The sequence below is a fragment of the Amphiura filiformis genome, chromosome 19 (assembly GCF_039555335.1).
Source record: "Amphiura filiformis chromosome 19, Afil_fr2py, whole genome shotgun sequence".
NCBI lineage: Eukaryota > Metazoa > Echinodermata > Ophiuroidea > Amphilepidida > Amphiuridae > Amphiura > Amphiura filiformis.
Window position 1 is genome coordinate 43,998,302 of NC_092646.1, and position 25,967 is coordinate 44,024,268.

The 25,967-nt window shown below is 36.3% G+C and overlaps 1 protein-coding gene across 1 annotated transcript; it reads right to left on the reverse strand.

Moving 5' to 3' along the window:
• Nucleotides 1-90: 90 nt before the first annotated feature.
• Nucleotides 91-25,967, reverse strand: LOC140141346 (allatostatin-A receptor-like). Its single transcript, XM_072163181.1, has 2 exons — nt 24,950-25,967; nt 91-1,036 (listed from the first exon to the last, which is right to left on the reverse strand). Exons 1-2 carry the CDS (start codon nt 25,254-25,256, stop codon nt 288-290), a joined length of 1,056 nt encoding a protein of 351 aa, XP_072019282.1. The 5' UTR covers nt 25,257-25,967; the 3' UTR covers nt 91-287.

Here is a 25,967-nt window from a genome sequence, read left to right on the forward strand (position 1 = left end):
AACACTATTTATAGTAAAAATACATAAATTTCACTTTTTAAAGTGCAATTAATATAATACTTAAAAGTATTCAGTAATATAACTAGGTGAAAGCTCTTCCTGCAATGCATGAAATTTTCATCCCAAATAATTACTGGAGGAAATAAATACACTCAAGATGGCGCAACTACATGTTATGACGTCATGTCACGCCGAAACTGGTCTAGTGTTACGAACAGTCTTTAAATTCAGTCGTTTACATATACCATGTAAACGACTGCAAGAGCTCAGAATAAAAGGTTAGAGTTTTAAGCAAGAGCTGCCACAGTATCCATATCAGAAACGGTGCTGCCAGCGCGTCTCCCACAGAGAGCAAGTTTGAGTGCTTTTCGATAACTTTTACTTTTAAAACCGTATATCAATGGATTCATGCACGAATTACAGAAAGCAATCAGGACACTGAAATGATAAACCGGACTTCCAAAGTTTAAATTATAACCTAAATTATAGGACAAAAACAGAAACTGATTTGGCGCCCAGCAAATCGCGAACGTAATAACAACAATGGCCAACATCTTTATGACCTTTTTTCGCGCGCGCAAAAGCTCTAACGACGCCTCGTTTTCTTTCCCAATATTTCGACTCAAACTCTTTGCTGATTTTGACAGATTCATCATAATCAACACATAGCATATCCCCATTGTTGTCAAGGGGATTGCATAGATGACAAAAAAGTTGCTTATTCCTAAAAACTTTTGAAACACGACGTTTAACCAATCTAAAACACATTGTTCACCGTCGAAGGAAAACACATAAAACATGTAGCTGTTCATGATGATTGCCGCCACCCATACTGCCACGACCAACAGACCCGCTTTCATGTTGGTGAAGATGGCCCCGTAGTGAAGTGGGTGACAGATGTTGAAATACCGTTCCAGTGTAACGCATGCTAAGCTAAGAACGGAAGCGGTGAAGCTTGTCCAGAGCGGCCATTTTGAGAGGAGCATGCTACACATGACAGAGCCAGCTGCTCCTTGTGGAATAGGGATGTTGAAACCTGTGGACCAAAAGTGAAAAGAAAAAAATAATTATGCAAAATGACTGTTGTGACCTTAAATCAATAGTGTATCATATCCATAGGAAATAGATTTCCATTTTCCATCATAAAATGTTAATTTTCACTATTTTGAGCTGAATAAATTAGGTCGAGCGAAAAAAATCGCATTCTATCAATCAGTCGGTCGTTGATGAGGTTTATCGACTCAATGTGTTATGAACATCCCGTTGAGACATTTCAGTCATGCGCAAGTTCGACTAATATTTTGAACCTAAATCTCGGGATGAGGGCGTCCTACTCAGCAAATGTTGCAATCATAGATTTTGCCAGTATTTCGAAGTTGTTTGTGCAAACTTAGCAACAATAAAAAAGCGCAGTGATTTATAGTGCGCTACAGGTTGTCGCTGACCACTACGGCTCCACATCATTCCATAAAGCATTAAACAACAAATCAGGGACTTTGCTGCTACAAGAGCGCACACTCTACACATTCCACAAAATAACCGTCGCAACCAGGATCAGCTCCCCGAGGTTTCGTACGGGTTACAACAAGACGATTAACAGTAAGTTCCTTGTCCAGGGGAATTTCAAGCTATTTCCATTTCTCCTTGTTTTCCCCTCCTTTGCATAATTTCTTCTCTTTTATACATTTCCTCTTTTACTTGTCCACCCGGGATAAGCCTCCGATTACTCTATAGACGAATTCAATTCAACTCATCCCTACACCTCAATGGCAGCCATTGCTGGCTCCCACTTAGGTCTATTCCACCTAAAATGTGAAATGATGTGGCCTTGGAGGGTATTTTAAATTGCATTCTATCACCTGTGTTACACGTCAGACAAAAGAAAGATGACAGTTTACAACACAAAATAATCTAATATCGATTTTTAAGCGGCTTTAATCCACCCAATTGGGCAGCCACAACACCAGTTAGGTGCTGCGGGGACCCAAAAATGGCCGACCAAATCCTGACCATGACTTGGCTCGTTGGATTCGTCTACACTGATAGACTACTGATGATCAACGTGAACTTTACAAAGGCATGCATTCTCAAGGTCGGGGGGGGCACTCACATGTTAAGGTGGTACGGGTATGTGCGGCGCTCAAGGGTCCCTTTTCAGGCTCTCCGGCAGTTCCTTAAGCCCCACATTTGGATCTGCTCCAGTTCTTTGAGCCTCAAACTCTGACAATTGTAGCTCTTTAAGCTCAAATTTGGAAATAATTTAGAAATTTTTAGCTCAACAGCCTATAATTTGGCCCTAATTTCAGTTCTTCAAGCCCCTATTTTGCCCGAAAATCAGTTCTTAGTTCCCAAAGTTCGGCGCTCCGCGCCGCACACCCCTACCAAAATTTCAGTTGAGTGCCCCCCCGGGCTCAAGGTCTGTGTATGGACAGCGTTTTCATTAACGCCATTAGTTAGTAGCGATCGCTGTATCAGAATTGTTATATAACATAAACATCAATACTGGACAGTTCCACACGCAAAGCTTAACCATCACTGATTATGTGTTTTCATATGAAAAAACAAATCTTGTTTATTCAGCAATGCCACATGCATTCACATTTGGTTCAAATTATACGCATCGTCAAACGTCTCGATAAAATAAACATTTCATTAAAAAATGTTACTGTGTTTAAAAGAAAATTCCAATTATGAGTTTGACATTCCTTAACAGTTTTGTACAATGTTTGTTGTTCTTCGGAAGCTTTTTATTTGGAATCAAAATAACTTATTCCGTGTGAATAACATCTTTGAAAAAACTACCGTGAATAGTTGACCTTTTCGGTATTTCCCAGAATCCTTTTCAAGGCGATGCACAGATCGTCACTAAGCCTGCGCACCTTAATTGACGTTATACTGCGCAGTAGCCGACGATGACTGCGCAGAAGCCGGCGAAATTAATAACAAGAAAAAAAATCAAACTGACCAGCAACAGGGCAACAAGCTGGAATCAGAATTTTAAAAAATCGAGCAAAAGTTAACAGCAACAGGGCAACAGGGCAACAAGATCAAATTAAGTTACAAATAGTAAACTTGAATAAAAAAAAATAAAAAAAGTATGAAACCTACCAGTAACAGGGCAACACGGCAACAAACAGGCAGAATATGATTGCAAAAAAAATTCGAGCAAAAGTTATCTTTAACATGGCAACACGGCAACGAGGGAACTAAAATACATTAAATTTTTTTAAATTAAATTGACCAGCAACAGGGCAACACGGCAACAAGAAGGTAAAATATCGAGCAAAAGTTATAATCAACAGGGCAACACGGCAACAAGGAAGCATAAACTTGTTTGTTGCCGTGTTGCCGAGATTGAGCGATGATTTTTTCTTTTTTTTGCATTGATTGTAGTGTTTGTTGCCTTGTTGCCGTATAAACTTTTCTTTAGTGAATTTCATGTTTGTTGCCGTGTTGCCGAGATTGAGCGATGATTTTTTCTTTTTTTGCGTTGATTGTAGTGTTTGTTGCCTTGTTGCCGTATAAACTTTTCTTTAGTGAATTTTGTGTTTGTTGCCGTGTTGCCGTGTTGCTGCGATTGAATAATGCTTAGCGAATTAAGTGTTTGTTGCCCTGTTGCCGTGTTGCCAATTGATAGAGGTACAACTTTTTATTTTTTTTGCATACCTGTACAGTCATATGCCTACGTCTGCTGTGTTGCCGCGGCAACAGAAAAAGGTACCCTAACCCTCAACCTCAAATCGTGCATGTTATGGACTGACCACAATCTAGTGCTCCTTGCAGGTATTGCTTTATTAGTACATGGTGTTACGTAGAATTATCATAAGTCAGTGCAAAATTTGCTACATTAGTGGAACCAATGCTTTTTAGCTTCTAAATACCCCTACGAACAAAACCTGAGTTGGTTCCATTTTTTTCAAATGTGTCTTCGGCGGCCATTTTGAAATTTAAAATGGCCACTATATTTAGCCTTTTTTAAGCCATATTTGTCCCGAAAGTGCACAAAGTCATATTTTTTAATGATTATTTATACTTTTGATTGTCAAAATCCACTAAGAACATAATTAGGATCATTTTCTAGAATCCAATATGGCTGCCAAATCCAAAATGGCCGCCAATTTGTCTAAAATGTTCTGCCAGCTATAAGGATATTGATTTCTTTCCTTTTTTGCTGATTATTTTCACTACTACTGTTTCTGAGAATCCACTGAGAACTAAAAACTTAATTTGGTCCATTTTCTACAATCCAAGATGGCCTCTAAATCCAAAATGGCCGCCGTTTATTAAAATATGGCATACCGCTTTAGGCAATTACTATCATTGAGAGTAAATTACACGTATCTCATTTCTGTTAGATATAAGAAAATGATTGTAAACATCTTAAAGTAGTGCAACAACATTGTTTAAGGAGAATATAGGTGCATTTCACCTTTCAAAATGGCCGCCAAAATGTCTTGAAATTGGCTAAGATTAATTTGTCAGCATTTATGCAAATAAATGCAGAAAATCATGTTTTTAAAAGTTGAAATTTCAATATTGTAATTCAACTTCAGACATTTATGATCGAGCTGACCTTGAGGCATTTAAATGCCTAGTTGTCATCATCCATGTTATCTGTATTTTCAAGTTCCTCAAAATAGCTGTATTGGTACATTCTTCATCTGCTCCACAAACACATGCTACTGTACATTGTACAGTGTACAAGTCAGATTGTGTCGTCTGCAGGAACATATTCTGGAGCATTTCCTTATTCCACATACGCACCTAACAAGCTCGACAACAGACTCGGGAGCTATTGCAATGTCTGACAGGATATGTACTGGAATGTTATCTGCATCACTCGACCATCCTAGCTCGAACGGGTCTGGAATATTTGGATTTACCACAAGGTCTTGACTACAAACATTATGCTTGCATATGTGCCCGCAGAATGTGTTGATGCCATGCACCAGAAGTTGGCTCTTGAATTGTTTCCATCTCAGTTTGTCATCTGTGTTAGCCTGAAGGTTATTTTTTGTGCCCATGAGCCTGCACAAAAACCTCTCACAGCCTGAAACAACACTTTGATGTCCTAAGACGGATATGTATTGGTTTCAGCAAGATTTTCCTTCTGTTGTCACCTGTCCCCATAAGCATGGTTGTCTGAAGACCATGAACTGTCTGAAGACAGTGAAGAGCAAGGACCATAACAGCTAGAAAGAATGGTTGTCTGAAGACCATGAAGAGCAAGGACCATAACATCTGTATCTGGAATCTGGAATCTGGAACAGAATCTGGAACAATCTTCCTTCATCCATTATATCGTCTCCCACAGTTACTACTTTCAAATGTAGCCTGAAACCCCATCCTTTTAACCATTGCTGATGTTGTTTCTTTTGCATGTTTTTTGTTTTTTGTATGTATGTATGTATGTATATTACATGTAGGTCATGATATGGACATTCTTTCTAGCTTCAGAGATCCCTGCTGCATGTAGCATGATTATAGTGTCTGCTTTCCTCTTGTTGTACTAACACCTGTCGATGTCTGAACATCATTCATGTTGCTTTTCACCGATGATGCAGATGTGTTACAGTGACTATGAAGGTTGCCGTGTCATCTTTGATGATTATGGAAGAGAAAACTCAATCAAAGATATAATCAGACGTCACAAGTTAGGAGTCCAATCATCAGCGAGAGCCAAATGGTTGCTGACACAACCCCCATCCATGACTCAAAGCTATGGCTAACAATGAAACTAAGGACACCTTCGCAATCTACCTGGCAAACAAAGTTTTGAAGCTGAAGATTCCTGTAGTCAATGTAACACGTCTGCATGTGAGAAGCAACATGAATCATGTTCAGCCATCGACAGGTTTTAGTACACAAGAGGAAGCAGACACTCTAATCATGCTACATGCAGCAGAGATATCTGAAGCTGGACAGAATGTCTATATCATGACCCAAGATACAGGTGTTATGGTCCTTGCTCTTCGAAGACTAACGGTTCTTGGTCTTCAGACAATCATGCTTATGGGAACAGGTGACAACAGAAGGAAAATCTTGCTGAAACCAATACATATCCGTCTTGGGACATCAAAAGCAGGATGCGACACATGTGGACATATCAGAGGTATAGGCAAGAAGACTGCCTTCAATGCCTTCACTGAAGCAGCACCTGAAGAACTCACAGCACTGAGTCAACTTGGTGATGCAGCAATGCCATCTCAGAGTGTTGTTTCAGGCTGTGAGAGGTTTTTGTGCAGGCTCATGGGCACAAATAATGACCTACAGGCCAACACAGTTGAAAAACTGAGATGGAAACGCTTCAAGAGCCAACCAGGGGGGATCGATAAAATCCCTCCAACTTCTGGTGCATGGCATCAACACATTCTGCGGGCGCATATATGCAAACATATATTTGTAGTCAAGACCTTGTGGTAAATCCAAATATTCCAGATCCGTTCAAGCTAGGATGGTCGAGTGATGCAGATAACATTCCAGTACCTATCCTGTCAGATATTGCAATAGCTCCCGAGTCTGTTGTCGAGCTTGTTAGGTGCGGATGTGGAATAGGCAAATGCTCCAGAAGATGTTCCTGCAGACGACACAATCTGACTTGTACAGAAGCATGTGCAGATTAAGAGTGTACCAATACAGCTATGCTGAGGAACTTGAAAATACTAGATGATGACAACTAGGCATTAAAATGCCTCAAGGTCAACTCTATCATAAACGTGTAAAGTTTAATTACAATATTGAAATTTCAACTTTTTAAAACGCGATTTTCTGCATTTCATTGCATAAATGCTGAAAATTAGCTTAAAATCTTAGCCAATTTCAAGACACTTTGGTGGCCATTTTGAAAGGTGAAATGCACCTATATTCTCCTTAAACAATGTTGTTGCACTATTTAAGATGTTTAGAATCATTTTCTTACCCATATCTGACAGAAATGAAATACATGTATTTTACTCTCAGTGATAGTAATTGCCTAAAGTGGTATGCCATATTTTAATAAAAGGCGGCCATTTTGGATTTAGAGGCCATCTTGGATTGGAGAAAATGGACCAAATTAAGCTTTTATTTCTCAGTGGATTCTCAGAAACATAAGTAGTGAAAATAATCAGCAAAAAAGGAAAGAAATCAATGTCCTTATAGCTGGCAGATCATTTTAGACAAATTGGCGGCCATTTTGGATTTGGTAGCCATCTTGGATTCTAGAAAATGATCCTAATTATGTTCTTAGTGGATTTGACAATCAAAAGTATAAATAATCATTAAGAAAAATATGACTTTGTGCACTTTCGGGACAAATATGGCTTTAAAAAGGCTAAATATAGTGGCCATTTTGAATTTCAAAATGGCCGCCGAAGACACATTCGAAAAAAATGGAACCAACTCAGGTTTTGTTCGTAGGGGTATTTAGAAGCTAAAAAGCATTGGTTCCACTAATGTAGCAAATTTTGCACTGGGTTACGTAACACCATGTACTATATTTGCTTACCATCTACACACTATGAGGTCTTGCTTTTGGTGAGTGCAGAAATGGATTCACCAAAAATGTGTTCCTCACTGATGCATGTGCATCAATGGTGGATTGTTCAGGGGGATCATGTCTCCTCCACGTTTGGGAATGGGGGACACAATATCAACTGCCCCCGCCACGTTTCGGCAAATACTTCCCTGGTCTAAGTAGGCTTGCTGTAAATATTCAGTATTATACCTTGATTTTTGGCTGAAATACTAGAAGTATTATATGGCACATTCTCCGATAAAGTGTTCAAAAAGCCAAATTTGTGTCGCCCATAGTTTCAAGTCGTAATCAGACTTGTTTCGTCAGAAAGAAATGACTTTTTTTAATATAACTAATAATACTTAGGAGTTGCTTTCTAAAATGTGTGGGGCTAGAGGTTCTAACATGCCTAGAAAGTATAAAACAATAAAGCTGATTATGCATATCCATTTTCCTCCATGTCGCCACTCAAGGTGCGTTCCGTATAATGTGTCCCTGTTCGCTATACATGCGCGCATAATAATGGATTATAAGTACTTTTCATTAGCTGGTATCATGCCCTAATTATAAAGTATAAAACATCACAACGCAGGTTATTAAATTTTTCCAACAGGTCTTTGAGACTATGTCGCCAATATTGTTAACAGATACGTTACCATATCTCTAATGGATAGCAATCTGTCAAAATAACTAGCTATATGAATGTTCTCATATGTGATGGATCAAGCAGACTCCATAGTTATATTATATATGTGGTACATAACACAATGGTTTCAAAGTAAAAAAAATCAGGTCTATTAATGGCAAAAAATCCTGACGTTACGTTCATGTCGTCACAGATACGTTACCTAAATTATACTCCCCTCGGAAAAAACGCTGTGATAAATGAAGCCAAATACCATACCAGACTTTAGTACTTTGGGTGATGACTGATCAAGTATGAGTATTAAGTCGGTAAGTTTTTACACTTGCACGATGAAGACAAAAGTGTGAAAAGGCTTCACAGATACGTTACCACTGATACGTTACAAGTAATATTGCTCAAAAATTAAGTATTGTTGAAAAATCACCCATGCATTGTTTTGTGCTCTGAAACTATTAAAGTTTACGATTCTGAATGATTTTCATGAATTCTTCGTGGTTGGAATTGTGCAATTTGCGAGACCAAACTTGAACGCTTTATCGGAGAATGGGCCATATGAAAGCAAATGTGTGCATGTATTCAACTTTCGATATGCGATATTTGATATTTTGACACCCCTGTCACCTTGCACTAAAAGTTGCTTTTAAAACACGTAGATGAAACTTAGCAGGCAATATTACAAAAAGGATGAATAAATAATATCTCAGGGTAACTTTGGCAGTATATTTTGGGGGGCCTAGTCGTACTTGTATAAAAAAAATATTAATTTTAGAATCTTCTAGCATGGTGTAGTTAGGTATCCCGCAATGTAAATTGTCAGGGGAAATCAACTGGCATAATAGTTTGGAAATATTATTTAAAATAGGCTATGCCAAAAACAACCTGCCAAAGTTACCCCATTGTATGGGAAGTAATTGAGAGCAACTACAAGTAAAAACTAATGCTTTTGCAAGCATGCGTTCTCATTAGGTCTAATGACTAAAATTGGTGACCGCCACTTCCTGTTATTATTTTAATTATTTATGTAGGTCAGTTTTGCATCTGAATGTCATTAAAAATACAAAAGGATGGATATGCATTCGCACCTAATGGAAGACGAAATGACGAAATAATTGACCGATGCTGGGAGGTAAATAAGAATAATGGGTTGGGTGTGCAAGTTTAATTGTTTTTACCCAATAATAAGGAAAATTAATTAATTAATGGATAGGCAGCTGTATTTTTTAAATGACATCTATACTAAAAACTGCTCACTTGGGCTATTTATATAATATATATAAATAAGACAAAAAAGCACAGTCATGGCAGGAGTACAAATTAGGGATAAATGGACCAATTGTGTGACGTTTGTGCGTCTAATGGGCTATTCCATTTGAAATTCCTACACCATATGGAAGACATGACCTCAACCTTAACCGCAAATGGAGTCACTCATTCAGGTAACCCTATTTGAAATTCCAACTCCTGTGTGGAAGATTAAAGTTATTTCTTGCACAGGAGTGTATGGATTTCAACTAGAATAGCCCAATATCCGCATTACCGCTTGAGTAATTCAACTCCGAACTTTGAAACAGATTGCTTCAGTAGTAACCGATTGCAATGAATGTAAAACACCATAATGAAAACATCGTACCACATTCCTTTAAGGGAATGTAGATATTGCTTAATTTATTTAATTACTTTATTTAAATTACTTAAATTTATATAGTCATTTCCCAATACTCGTGATTTAATTGCATAATAATGTGTAGCTTATTTTGCAGCGTAATTCTTTCGACCTACATTATGTTTTATGTCAATCTATTAAAAAATCTGTCAACACATTCGGTCAGACAATGTTTTCATATGTTTATTACTCTCTATTTCACGCAACACGATCTGATCCAAGAATACCAAAGAAGGCAAAGTTATGAGGTTTTACAATGTCAATAATCTCATGTATGTTATTGCTTTTGCTCCGTATATTAATTTGTCTTATAGAAAAGACAAAACAAGTGTTTAATTTCCTGTGTGGGCAATATAATTTACTGGTGGGGAAATGTCAGTTAACCTGTTATTTGCCTCCCTGTGCAAATATGTGACCTGGCACAACGAAATGAGTATAAAGTCGCAAGTTGGTAGTTTGGAAACATCCTGGCTGACTGAGTTCATGTTCTTTGTTTGCCTTGCACCTGTACAAGCCTGTAGTATGTCCTTCGTGAACAGCCCTTTGTGCCCCGCACACCGACACCGCCTGGCTAATAATTATTTGGTGCAGCAGAGACACTAAAATGAATACACGGGATCGATACACGTGAATTGCTATGCACGATTTTGATATCAGACGAAAATCTTCGTATACCGGGTTAGAAAAAGATGAATATCTCCCGTAAATGATTTTTTCTCAAGAAACCAGATGTGGTCTCATACACTTGAAAATACGTGTTGAACAGATATGATAGTCGCTAGAATGCGCTTTGAAAATTGGCCGTGCGCTTTGAACTCAAAATTTGACCAAAACTCTAATTTTATATTGCGTTGGTCCTGTAGCGTGTAGCGTGGTACTACAGCGTGTAGTACAGCTGCACTCACTACTAGGCAGTATAAAAGTCGATGACCATTGACCTCAATGGGGTATACAAGCTTATTCACGCACAACCAAGATCAATTACCCGGCTATTGTGTGTAGCCTTAGTCATGTCCCTCGACTAATTCTTCGTCTCAAAGAGGTCTGAACCAAATGGCCAATCGTGGCTGTGGATTCAACCTACCATGGCGATTTATGCCATGAAGATATAGGGTCGATGACACTGTGCCCCGTTCACAAAGGATTTTACAGACATACATCTGAGTTGAACAGGTGCGTGTGAAACTAAGAACACCAACGAGGTAGCCAGGCTGTTTCGAAACTCCCAACTTGCGACTTTACGCTCATTTCGTGGTAGCAGGTCACATAATGTTTATATTAAGGGGGTACTACACCCTTGGCCAATTTTATGCCTATTTTTGCATTTTTCTCAAAAATTATAGCGCATTGGTGACAAGTAAGATATGTATATTATAGGGCAAGGACTACAACTACTGCACTGGAAATTTTATTTCAGCACAGACAACTGTTGTTGAGTTACAGTCAAAAATGAGGGAAAACCACTATTTCATCAATAAATCAATAACTACTTGCCTTGAGTTGCTGAATTTTCAGTGCAGTAGTTGTAGTCCTTGCCCCTATAATATACATATCTTACTTGTCACCAATGCGCTATAATTTTGAGAAAAATGCAAAAATAGGCAATAAATTGGCCAGGGGTGTAGTACCCCTTAATGTTAGATTAATAAATAATGTGGTTCATGTTCAAGGGTTCTGTTATTGCATTCTTCACTGGGAATATAGTTACCATGGTAACAACAATTATTTATACCAATGCCTGGTGAATCCGTGAATGCCGATGACAATGCATGCATGATATACAGTAAAAACGTTTGAAAATTGATGTAATTGGTAATTACAAATCCCTTTCATATAGTTGCAAGGGCAGTCCATTTGTTAAGGGGGCTGCGTCAAATGTCATCCAATGCATGCCCTCAGAGAGTTTGATGCAGACTGTTTTTTAAATGCAAGTCAAACATATTGTAAGCCTAAATCAACATCCTTCGTGTAAAAAAATCACGATTAACACAATTCAGGATCCTGACCCATCGATGTGCCTGGACTAACTTGCCAGCACAGTTCAAAAGGAGGAAAGCGCTCACAATATGTCCCCAGCTTTAAATTTTTAAAGAATGATGTATATTCATACGTAGCGATAAACGTAAATAGAAAGCAAAATTAAACTTCTCCGCTACATCCAATTTGGTACACTCATCGGAGCTATTTCACCGGGTCAACCGGCGTCTTTAGCGGATGTTATTGCTCTAAAGAAATCTTCAGAGCAATAACATCCGCTGAAGACAAATCTTCAGAGCAATCCGCTGAAGACGCCGGTTGACCTGGTGAAAGCGGTCCAGTGAGTATACCAAATGTGAGGTGCGTAGAAGTTTAATTTTGCTTTCTGTTTAAGTTTTTATAATTTTTATACTCTCTGAGTATCTAAGGCAATGTTATCATTTGATATTGTCAAGATGCCATGGAGCATAACTTAATATTCAGCATGAACAATGATACTAGCAATTATTATGAATAAATATTGGTGATGAGATCAATCAATAGTGATTTAAGGGGTAACTACACCCCTGGCCAATTTCGCGCCTATTTTTGCATTTTTCTCAAATATTATAGCGCATAGGTCACAAGTAAGATGTGTATATTATAGGGGCAAAGACAACAACTACTGCACTGAAAATTCAGCAACTCAAGGCAAGTAGTTATTGATTTATTGATCAAATATTGTTATTCCCTCATTTTTTACTGTAACTCATCAAACATTCGTTTGCAGTTAAATATTACTGGAAATAGAATGGGACTATGTTAAATATTGAAAACATGCATGTTGCATCATATATTCTACGTCGAAAAAATGTATACCAGCACACTTCAACAATTCCGGTACCGCAGAGATACCTCACTATCATTCCGCTTCAACAGCGGCAAGGGAGCGACCGTAGCGCAGCTCGTCTCAGTAGGTCAAATCAGTAATTATTGGCGGTAATAATACTTTTTATTGACGAGGAAATAAGTCAAAATTGGCCGTCAATTAATTTTCTATCAAATTGGACAAACTACCTCATTAATAATCATGATAATTAGTCTTCTAAATGGGTCATTAAATACTCTTAATTAATTGCTTTTCTCAATAAACATTAAACTTCTACTAAGTTTATTTGTTAATTTTAATTTTAACAATACTCGCTATTCGCCAGCGAAGTGTTACGTGTAAACCGATTATCACTATGTCACTGGATTACGCTTTTGAGTTCTGCACCACGATCGAAATGATCGCAACACAAAATCTATGGCATGCACTACCAATTCCAAAAGGTGCGTGATCCAGTTACCAAGGAGTTATGTAACCACTTCGCTGGCGAATTGGCAAATTCGCCAGCGAAGTGTTACGTGTAATCCGATAATCACTATGTCAACTGGATAGCGCTTTTGAGTACTGCACCACGATCGAAATGATCGCAACACAAAATCTCTGGCATGTCTACCAATTCCAAAAGGTGCGTGGTAATTTGCCTCACCTCTTTGCGGTTAAAGATAATTAAAAAAAGGTGCGTGCCCAGCAAACACAAAACGTTTTCGACATCATTCGCAAAAGGTTATAAAAGGTTGTCAGGAAACGTTTAAATGTCGGGTTATATAAAGGGTATATTAAGGGTATAAAACGTTTTCATAACATTAAAAAACATTTTTTGATAATCTACTGCCCAGCAAACACAAAATATTTTACAGAAAACGTTTAAATTTCGGGTTATATAAAGGGTATAAAAACGTTTTAATAACATTCCAAAAACATTTTTGAAAACTTGATACAAAACATTCTAAACAAAATGTTATTTTGTGGTTGAAAAATATTTTGCAAAAATGTTTGCCCAAAATATTTGCAATAACGTTTTAAAAACGTTTTCATGACCTTTATATAACCCGACATTTAAATGTTATTAAAACGTTTTGAAAAAGACATTTTGAGAACATTTCTGTGTTTGCTGGCTGCAAATATTTTAACATAATGTTATTTAAGTATTGACAAAATGTTTGGCAAAAAAATGTTTGCAAAAATAGTTTATAATACCTTTTGAAAACATTTAAAAAATATTGTTGTAGTGTGTTTTCATAAAAAACGTTTTAAAACGTTTTCATGACCTTTATATAACCCGACATTTTAATGTTATTAAAACGTTTTTACCTAAACCAAAAGTCAAAATATAACTGATTTAAAACGTTTCTAAGACGTTTTTGTGTTTGCTGGGTGATCTAGTTACTAAGGAGTAAATGTAACCACTTCGCTGGCGCATAGCCAAACAACGTTGCCCAATTTCAAAGCTAAATTTCTCAAACGATTACTGAAAAATAATTTAAATTACAAATGTGGCACAAGCTTTAAGTCAAATGGTCAATAATTGATTAAGTTTATCCACGCACAAGCCTTTAGGATGTTTCATCACAGTGGTGTAATTTCGTCGATCATTACGTGAATCAAAATCAAGAAGCTTCAAGAGAATCAATTTAAATTTCTTTCTCTTCTGCAACCTTTAATTTATATTTAAATGAGTGCATCATATCAGTTGTATTTCTGTTTAGCTGCTCTTTTAGGTTATTTACAACACTACTAACTACTAAGTCACGTAAATTTCCATGTATTTTATGTGAATTCCTTGTGATAATTTCAAGTGCCGTCACGTCCGTGGGCCAAAAACTCTATCATGTAAGTGACGTGACGTATTAAAATCCATTAAAATCTCACAAAGCATGCAGAATGTAATCTACAATTGAAGAATTCTGTTGTAAAAGCCCTTACATCCACTTTTGGCTCAAATTGAGTTATTGACATGACATTATAATATGGGTAAAAATGCACATTTTAGTGGTTGTTTGACCTTCATACCACCTTCCCTTCCGGAGATATCGTATAATTCCTGTTTGGGAAATCTTAGGGAATTTCAGGAAATCTGTACCTAAATTAATTTGTATCAATCCCAAGCAATTCATGGTTTATAGTAAAGAAGAGATTGATATAGAGATTGATACATGTTTTCGAAACATAAACACCTTCCGTTACCTCTTTGTAGTTACGAGAATATACAAGAATGCATTTCTTTTGTAGCCTTTTGTGATGTATAAATTAATTATTATTGTTTATATTTGGCTATTCCGGTTGAAATACATACACCCGCGGGAGACATGACCTTAATCTCAAATGGAGTCACCCATTCAGGTAACCTTAAAATTGACACTCACTGTGTGGAAGATTAAGGTCATGTCTTCCATTGGGGTGTATGAATTTCAAATGGAACAGCCCATTACAAGTACCATTTATATACAAAATACATAAGATTGAAAAAATACTTTCCTGGCCTGACGTGTTTATGTTTGTGTATGTACAAATACGCGTATAGAAACATACCTGAATTCCAATGGTGCGTATTTATAAATGACCAATTATAACGACCAAATCAACTAATATAATATTGTTAGATGTGAAATTCAAATTTTCTAGCAATAATTCATTCATTTATTTTAGTTTCTATCATTAAAATACAAATAAACCCAATAAATCTGACACATATTGGTTTCAGTTTGATCCACTTTGCTATATGTGTCATAATTATTGTACTTAATTGTTTGATAACATGGTATTTTGGTTTCATTATTATGTTGCTTTATTATGGGTATTACTATATAGCGAAATGGATCGAAACGGGTGGAAATGGATGAAAATGGGTCGCAATGGGTCGAAACACATCGTAATGTATCAGAATGGATCGAATATGTTATTGATTATGTCTGAATGAATAAGAATAAGTCAAATTCGGATTTACAAGTCATTAAAAAGACTAACTCCTGGCGTATTTTACCGCAATAGCTAACCACGGCCCGTAACGTTTTTTGTGATGGGCGGTAAAACTTCTGTTTAATAGGTGAGAAAAATACCAGTATTAAATAAACCAGTTTATAGCATGTTCAGAGCCATTATCCCCGTATCGTCGATACTGCCTAGCCCTAAAAAGTGCTGCAGTTAGACGGGCTGTACTTAGCTAGACTTACGAAATCGTTTTAACTTTTATTAATTTTCTTGTTCCAACTTTTCGCGAAAGTAAACTTAAATTGGATTCATTCTTGACATATTTCGATCCATTCTTATACATTTCGATCCTTTTTGGCCCATTTCGACCCATTTCCATCCATTTCGCTAAATAGCAATACACCTTTATGACTCGTATTTTTATGAATATTTTATTCAAAATGTTTGTTTATCTGCATAATTGTACTTCATTCTGATTTTGCCTAGGACAAGGATTTTGTTTGAAATAAATGCTAGTTGTTATAAACTGTGCTTCATTGAAGTAAGACATGCTTATTTTGCTCTGAGCTTATCTGGTTTGCTACTGAGTTCTATTTGAACTTGCCTTAATTTTTTGACTTGAATTTGTTTTTAAACTACACACAGCATGTAGTTTTCGTTGTTTGCTTTTATATTTTGTTGTCTGTCCCTGAAGAAGAGCAGTTTATCTGCTCGAAACATCGGTTGTTTTTTGTCTGTTTGGTTTTGTTTGTCTGCTCCAGGTTATTTTGTACTGTTTTGCTGACACTTCTGTGGGCTCTGAAATTGGCAATTTTTGGCCATCGAACTTTGCCTGTTTTGGTACCTACATTAGTTGTTTGGTTTACCGAGTGTGCACAGTGATTTACATCATTGATCCTTGTTGTTTTTGCAGGTTTAGCACTTTTGTGAGCCTTGGAACTGGTAATTTTTGGCTATCGAACTTTGCCTACTTCCTATGCCTACATTTGCTGGTTTTGCCCCCCCCTGCATATTGTCTAGTCTGTATTTTACATGTTTCCCCACATCAAGTTGGTGTACCTTGCTCGTTTTCTTTTCTGTTGTTCATATTCAAGGTATCCTCTTGTATCATTTATTGATCCTTGATGTGTTTTGTGTCCTCGTCCGTTTTTTCACCATTACCCACTTTTGCTAGTTGTTATGTCTTTTCGTGAGTTTTCATACGAGGGAGTAAATGCTGGCTATCCACACTTTTTGAAAATACCCTTTTATATCCTGCCGCTTTATAAAGGAAATGTACTTTTTGAAATTTGTATTTGTATACTGTACTATTATCAGATTATTTCGCTTGCCTGTTTTTTAAAATCATCACGTTTAACGTTTTGAGTTTCAATCTCTTGTTTTGGCCATTGTTCTGCTCTCCTACTAACTGTTCTTGATCGTGTATATTAACGTTATTTCTTGTAAAGCGTATTGACGCACTTAATAATACGCTACGAATAAGTGCTTAATAATACTAAGTGTTTCGTAAGGGTAAACGATTTGTATACTAAAAAATTGTTTCCGTTTTTTATCAAGACGATATGAGTACTGAAAACAATAAAAACCAAATTGTGAAAGTGTTTTTAAACCATTGTCTCAATTGGAGACTCTGGTTGTTCAAGTCATATTTAACGAGGAGGACGCACTCAAGTTTTGTCAAAAATGTGATGTTTGTAATATGCTTTAGTAAACTAGCATACCTACCAAAAATCAAGGCTTTCGGTGTTATATGTAATAAAATATGAATGTAAAAAATCCGATATTTTGATTAAAACGTCTGAATACGTTGTTTAATTATTGTGTTCAAAAATTAGTCGAACGCGTACACGATACCCGCATAACAAAGTAAAGTCTGCACAAAAAGTAACTCAGCTGTTATAAATACGCCTATAGATTCAGAACTAATAATTGTTTTCGCAATATGTTAACATAAAAAGAAGGATGATTTATTTACGCGCATTTTGATACCCCATTTGTCCAACTTTGTTCAATATTGACAATACAGCAGTGTTTTGAAACAAAAATACCCCAATTTAAAAGTTGCAGTTATTTGTATTGATTTGAAGTAAGCGCGAAGATAATGGCGGGCTTTACGTGTTTACAGTGCTGGCATTATAACCATTGATCGCTGTAAACTGCAACTTTTAAATTCGGGTATTTTCGCCAGCCCATCGGGCTGGTACCTATTTCTGGGATGGGGTCAGTTTGCTCAAGAGATTATTTTTATTGGTATTGGAATGACTTTTGTTTAAAACTTTTTGTGGTTGAATTTTTTTTAAATATTTTAATTCGATTTGTAAGGAAAAGTAAGTATGTTTTGCAGTTTCAACGAACGAAAACGAGTGAGTATTACCAAAGTTATGTTTGAACTAATTATGACTTTAAAAGTTCTAGGTATAGGCCTAAATGTAACAATAATAGTTATAGCATCATATGGTCAGCAGAAGAAAATCTGACATCACCTATGATCCCAGCAAACACAAAACGTTTCCAAAACGTTTTGAATTGTTTTTTATTTGGTTTTGGTTTTTTAAAACGTTAAATACACGTTTCCAAAACGTTTTGATAAACATCGAGTTATCTGATGGCAGAATAGTTCGACCAAAACGTTATAAAACGTTCTAATAACGTAGACCCATTGTAGACAAAATACTCACGAAAAAAGCAAATAAAATCACAATGTTCATAGATCGTTCCATTCGACTGGGGTTCCACTATATAACCAATTAGCTGGATATTAAATAATTATTTAATATTTATTATAATAAGTAGGCTATCGAATCAACAAGAGACTTGCATTTTATTTTTCTGTAATTTATTTAGGCCTACTGTACGTTATTTGCATGAATGATGACAGATATGAATAAAAACGTAAGCAAATTAAAGTAAAAAGTACCGGTAAATTTACATTGCTTTATTTTATAAATCAACTTTCAAAAGATGTAACCATGGTAACGCACGGTCTCGATTTCGTAAAATAATGAACCGGCGGTTAGTCTCGGTCCCAGACGGCTTGTGCTCCTCGTTACTCAAGGAGCACAAGCCGGCTGGGACTAAGACTACCCACCGGTTAGTGCGGTTTGTGTGTTTCGAAATACTAGTAACAAATTGTAACCGTTTTGACCATGCATCCCCGCATGCATCAACGGATATATCTGTGAATCTCAATTGCTGACTGTTTACGGTGGAATTTAATAGGCCTAGCTAACCTTTAATCATGTTTATAGATCAAAAGATAAACGTGTATAGGCCTTTGATTTTGTAGACAAGTTGCAGCTATGTTTTGGGCGAAACATTTGCGTTTTAATGGAATTACTGACATATGATTTTAGTCTGCACTGATGGCGAGCAATGGTGACTACTACACAGTATTCTTATTCAATGGGTGCGTCTTGTAAAGAATTCACGTAATTTGATTGGTTTTCAGGTGTATAATATCTCACAATAGTTGTTAGTGATATTAGTCAGGGCGCGCGCCGCCACGCAACGGCGGCACGCTTGTTGCTCCTCAATGATCGCGCAATAATGCGTTCGCGTAATACACGTGCGAGAACTAAGAACGCGATTCGGCGGCTTAGATGTTCGTGATGGTTTCGTTCATTTAAAACAACAGGGATGTCCTTACAAAAGTAACTTTATTTTTTTCTGAAAAAGGGCAGTTTTTCTCGCAAAAATTACATTAAAACTGAATAAGAATGAGAATAAATGATAGGATTTTGTCTTTTGCCTATCAATATCGTGTCATAATGGATGGGCTGGCCAATATTTTTATCGTAGTGGATACCGGCTGCGCCGGCATCCACTACTCAAAATATTGGCCAGCCCATCCATTATGACACGATATTGATAGGCAAAAGACAAAATCCTATCATTTATTCTCTAACTATAGTACTAGTATCCTTGATCTCAGTGACCTTATACTTGACTAGCCTATACGTGGTTACTGCTCAACTACTATATATTAGCTGTTCAAATTTGATTCTGGTGTGGAGAAAGCGATACAATTCTACATGTATTTTTGTTGTATTTAATGATAAGTGTTCCAGCTCCAAGAGTAAAGTATAACAGCATTAGGTCTACTCATTTAGGTAAGTTTTCATTTTCAGTTTTAATTGAGGCCCTTTTATTTCTTAATTCTGTAAATTTTAATAGCATGACATGGTATAAATGTGCCATTTGTTTCTGATTATAATCATATATAATATTCACGCTAGTTGCCCATTGCAAGTCTCTTGTTGGTTTATATACTGCGCCAAAAAGTATCCTTACACTTGGAAGAAAAATAGATAGCGCATCTATTAAATAAATAAATTTACCCAAATATGGTTTAGTTTTAATTCACATGTTCAGTTCAGTTCAGTGAGTTGTAGAATTGATTTTTTCCAAGTGTAAGGATACTTTTATAATTTTAGCGCCGAATACATTTACATTAATGTATTTTAATATCACATTTAATATCCTAGCTAAGGTTGGCTTTCATATTTTGGTTATCCGAATCATGCTGCCAGCTGCCGGCAAGAATAATCGATGCAACAGGACTGGACTGGGACGCTGAACATGTCTTGATGTCGAAGACATTGGGGACATGGAGTTATACATTATCTCATGGTGGACATCTTTTACTTTCATGTTTAATGTATTTCTTCATGGTTTCATGTCTTATATACTACACAAGAGATCGAAGTGTTAACGTCATAACCATGATAACTTGGACTACCAAAGTGATGCGGTTTATTAGCATTTGGAAAACGGTCTGATAACGTTTTCAAAACGTGTCATGCCAACGTTATTGAAACGTATTTAGAACTACGTTTTAAAAACGCAATATTGAAACGGTTTTTAAACAAAAGTGAAACGTAATATTAACGTGAAAAAAACGTAATCAAAACGTTTCATGCAAACGTTATTGAAACGTATTCAAAACTCCACACATTTACGTTTTTAAAACGCAATATTGAAACGTTTCTTAAACCAAAGTGAAACGATTTTTTAACGTTTTAAAAACGTATTTTGGCTAGCTGGGATGTCATATCAGTGTCCTTGACCGGGGGTCCTTAGGCCTACTCCTTGACCACTGAACAGCGTGATATCATGTTGATAACAGATCTATAGAATCAAAATCTTCATCATATCCCCGGATCATATCACAGATTCTCAACAATCTGTGATCATATGGACCATATTGATGTGAAAGTAGTTATCTATCATATCCTGTGTCGTTTTATGGATAAAAATGACTCAAAATGTTATTGATGAAATGGTTGCTATCATAAACATCAGGTTTGTCTTTTCAACGGGAAAAATCCGATGCAAAATAAAGTTTTTAGGGCCTAGCTATAATATGGGCATAATTTATGCATGTAGGCCTATAGTATTGAACAATGTACCCCATTTGACATGCACTTATAGATAAATAAATTGTCTTACTTTATTAATTTAATAACTTCTTTATTATAAATAAAATGACACATAACTATTTGATTCATAAAATTACATTCAACAAAATGATTGAAGAGAAAACACACAAGGCACTAGGCAGACTGTTATAGAATATGGAGTATGTAAGATGCCATGTCCATAGCCTCGCAGGAGTTTCCGACTAGCAATCAACATGATCAGCACATTCAGAAAAACACAGTTTAAGAGTGAAGATTGTAGTGAGTAACCAGTCCTTTATAAATGTACTGGCCACTATCTATTATAATATAGTAGGCTTAAACTATACATTGCGAATTAATTAAGTTATTTTAAAATAAAATGTACATGTAAGTTAACTCAAACCGGCAGTGTATATATCGAAAGCAGTGAAATCGGACATTCCTAAGCGAAGATATTGAGTTCGTAAGTTCTGGTATTACAAAATTGGAAATTGAGATATCGTGGGGAAAAAGCTGAAAAGACAAAAAAAAACAACGACAACAACAACAACAACAACAACAACAAAACAAACAGACCAGAACAATTTGGAGTACATGTAATGAATTAAAAGAGTTGACATGAGATTAGGAATTAATGTTTTCTGCTGTTTCAGTGTGCATGTTCTCATCGTTGATGGTTTGGTGGACTGTCATGTAGATGTAAGCGTGATCCTAAAAACGGCAGGTTCGTTTTGCATACCTGCATACTGCATATTTTTAGAGTTTCTTTGTGGCGAGTTGACGGGTTGTAAGCATCAAATGTTGCATGATTGGGCATATATCGTAAACAAAATATAAACACATGATATAAACACTTTTGTTTGATCCTTGGGCAGATATCTCAAAATTTGTGAGAGATGCTAATTAGATTGCATGACTGTACAATGCTCTGTGTCATGAGTGTGAATTAATTTTCTGGGTGTCTGATTATGATCAGTCTAAAATGATTCAGTCAGCATCACCTTAACATAAACTATTTTATTTAGCACATGTCTATCCTTGCCTCCTTGGCAAATATACAACAAAATACACATTGTTTATGTAGATTAGTGATATCATATCCCATAATGCCTATCTTTGGCGGTCTATGCTTTTTACCCTGGTACAGGTATAAGTTGGAATGTCACACTGAATGATGGGACATACTATGAAATCCAGATTTATTCGAAATATAGTTTGTATTCAAAATCTAGCAGTAAACCTGAGCCCTAACATTTGGTGAAGGGATAAAGGGGAGAGGGGTATAATTAACCAGAGGAAAAGTTAGTATCATAGGCCTATTTAATAGGAACACAGGAACGTGGTATGGTAATTTTTTTTTTTTTTTGAGTGTTCATAAACTATAAATGAGGTAGGGTTTTTGTTTTTACTTCAATGTAAAATTTGCATTGTTAGTAGTTTCAGTCTTTTCCTACAGAAAGGAGCATAAGCAGGCCCCTTTTCTTTTCTTTTTCAAAATATGAGATTATGAGGGATAAATCCCTTAAAGTACTGCCAAAAAATGTACGAAGCCTTCCTAAAGCAGGCCTAAAGCATTCCAAAATAATTTAAAAATTAAAAAAAGCTGACAAATCTCACAAATCTCAGAGGGAGAGTACGAGAACCAGAACGTTGACTTTTTTCGGCCTACAATGGTGCCATGTAATTCATAAATAGTAAACATTTGGTGACCCCTTTTTGTTATTCAATTCTAAAGGGACTCATCAGTATACAATACATTGCTTGTTTGCAATGATACATTTTATTAATAAAAATAGGAAATGGTACTGGATAAACCATACACATGTATGGATAGTGTTTAAAGTCTGTTTGGATAATTATGTATAGCCTTGGGGAAGTCCAGTAAAACTGTTAAGGTGACAGTGCATCTACTACATATCTTGGGGTGTTTTTATTTTCAAGTTATTTTAACGAAGTAAAACACACTCATTAACCTAACAAAATGAAAAATATCAACAAATTAAACGGAAGTGCACACCCATCCACCCTCTCTAGCTCTCCATGCACGCCACCACCACAAAGCTCGTACCAACATCTCCAAAACATGCTCTCCAAATAAAGTAGCTTTAATATATTTTATATACTCGCCACTAAGAAACTCTAACAATATGCAGTATGCAGGTATGCAAAACGAACCTGCCGATCCTAAAAATGCCTTTCACATTGACCAAAACTAATTACAAGACCTCTTCTACATTGAGGCTGGCTTTCCCTTTTAAAGGGAATTTTATTCTGTAAAGCACTACTGTTATTATTGAACGACATTTGACGAATGGGGTATCAAAATGCGTGTAAATAAATCATCCTTCTCGCTATGTTGAAATATTGTGAAAACAATTATTAGTTCTGAATTCATAGGCGTATCTATAACAGTTGAATTACTTTTTGTGCAGACTTTACATCACGGCATGCTGTAAGGCCATAACACATCAAACATGTCAAAAGTTACATTTTTCGAAATAATGAATCAATGTTGTGGAATGTGCAAGTTCAGTCGAAAATGTACGTTTTCTAGAACTTGTAATTTATATTTCAAAGGTATAGATATCACAATTAAATGGCAAAAATGTAATTCTGGTATGTTTGACATATGCATATATTGATAGATAAATCGGCCTGAAATTACTGCTCAAACAAAAAAAATAACCTGTAAACCTTCCCCTTAAAGATGCGCTATAACTTAACTGTTTCCGATGATTATTTCTAGGCCAAATATGATTCGTAATATGGCAAACCCATAAAATTTTAGGGCCCGTTTTGACAAAAATATTCATCCCTTAAAATCATTTGCAACTACATTAAAGGAGTATTTCGTGATCCTAGCATCCTCTATTTATGTCATTTTCATTAGATATCCACGAAAAAACCTATTCCCAAAATTTCAGTTGATTCCGATTTTGCGTTCGCGAGTTATGCATGATTATGTGTATTACACTGCTCCATAGACAATGCGTTGTAATTTCGTTCTGGTGCACCAGAACGAAATTCAAATTTCACGATATCTTTGCTAAACGAATTAATCTGCAAGAAATATTTTGTACATAAACATTATGTAGCCAGAGGTTTCCAGTGATATAAAAATCTTTTTTTGAGAAAAGTGGGGGGATGAGGCTGTGGATCACGAAATGCCCCTTTAATTAATGTCCCTCTTATCACTCTTACCTAAATGCAGTGGTATAAGAAACACAGAAGTGATGAAATCACACGACGCTAAAGACACAATAAACACATTCGTTAATGTCCGCAAATTAGGCACCCTAGCCACAGTGAATATCACCAAGAAATTGCCAACGATACCAAGAATCGCGATGCCTCCATAAATGACGCGGATGGAAATCTGGTCCTCTAAGGATTTACCTCCTGAAGACCAGCCGGTATCTTCGTCAGGTTAGTGTTAGAGTTAGGGTTATAGTTAGGGTTACTAAACCCTGAACCTAATTAGCATATCGTGATGGTCTGTGGTAAATAAGACATTTACCCCCGATTACACGTGCACGAAACAAATTATTCACTCAGTAGATATATTAATATATAGAACATTTAGTGATTGTTCTTACAAGCACACTTCTGTTTAATAGGTGAGTAAAATACCAGTATTAAATAAACCAGTTTATAGCATGTTCAGAGCCATTATCCCCGTATCGTCGATACTGCCTAGCCCTAAAAAGTGCTGCAGTTAGACGGGCTGTACTTAGCTAGCTGTCGCGCGAAATCGCTTTAACTTTTATTAATTTTCTTGTTCCAACTTTTCGCGAAAGTAAACTTAAATTGAATTCATTATTGACATATTTCGATCCATTCTTATACATACATTAATAATATGATTCGTAATATGGCAAAACCCATACAATTTTAGGGCCCGTTTTGACAAAAATATTCACCCCTTAAAATCATTTGCAACTACATTAATTAATATCACTCTTATCACTCTTACCTAAATGCAATGGTATAAGAAACACGGAAGTGATGAAATCACACGACGCTAAAGACACAATAAACACATTCGTTAATGTCCGCAAATTAGGCACCCTAGCCACAGTGAATATCACCAAGAAATTGCCAACGATACCAAGAATCGCGATGCCTCCATAAATGATGCGGATAGAAATCTGGTCCTCTAAGGATTTACCTCCTGAAGACCAGCCGGTATCTTCGTCAATTGGCTTAGTAGGCGAAACTGAAGAGGCACTTGTAGTGAACACATCTTCTGTGATAATGTTGGTTTCGTCAGTGAAATTCATTATTATTTTGTGTGATAGTCCCGGATAATAGTTTAGAATTTATATAGATGTTTTTTTTTCTTTGGGATAAGTTTATGTGTTCAGATCAGTATAACTGAGTACGAAGCGCGATATCTGAAGTATTTATACCTTCTTTCTTCACAGAAGAAAATAAACTAAAAGCATAACATTATGTGGTAATGAGTATTGTGACAATACGATTCCAATAGTTACAGATCAAAATATGAATGCGCGACTTTCCTTGCGAAGCAACTTCCCAAGTAGTTGCCGAGACTCTTGTGTTTCGACGTTAATGTGGTGGTCATAATCACAAAAGTAAGTTGTAGAGAAAGTCATTGGTTTCTGTGAATAACATGATTAATAGAAGTGTTAAATTCTTGATATCCACGACAAGTTTCCTCTATTCCATAATTTAAAACCAAGTGATAACAAGAGGTGGTATATGTTCTTGAAGAGCTTGTCTATTTTTGAAATAAGATGAACTGTATCTCCGCGTTGCCGATATTTATTGTATTAAGAGGGAAACACTATTGTCTTCCGTATATTGTGAATTAGCTGCTGTTCCGTGCTTTTGTATTTTCTGAAAACCAATTCCGTGGTTACCAGTACTGAGGTTTTTAAAGAACAACAGTCCCAACGTCTTGACATAACTAAACTACCACAGCAATACAGTTAACCACGACGCCACATTTACGCAGATATACATTAACA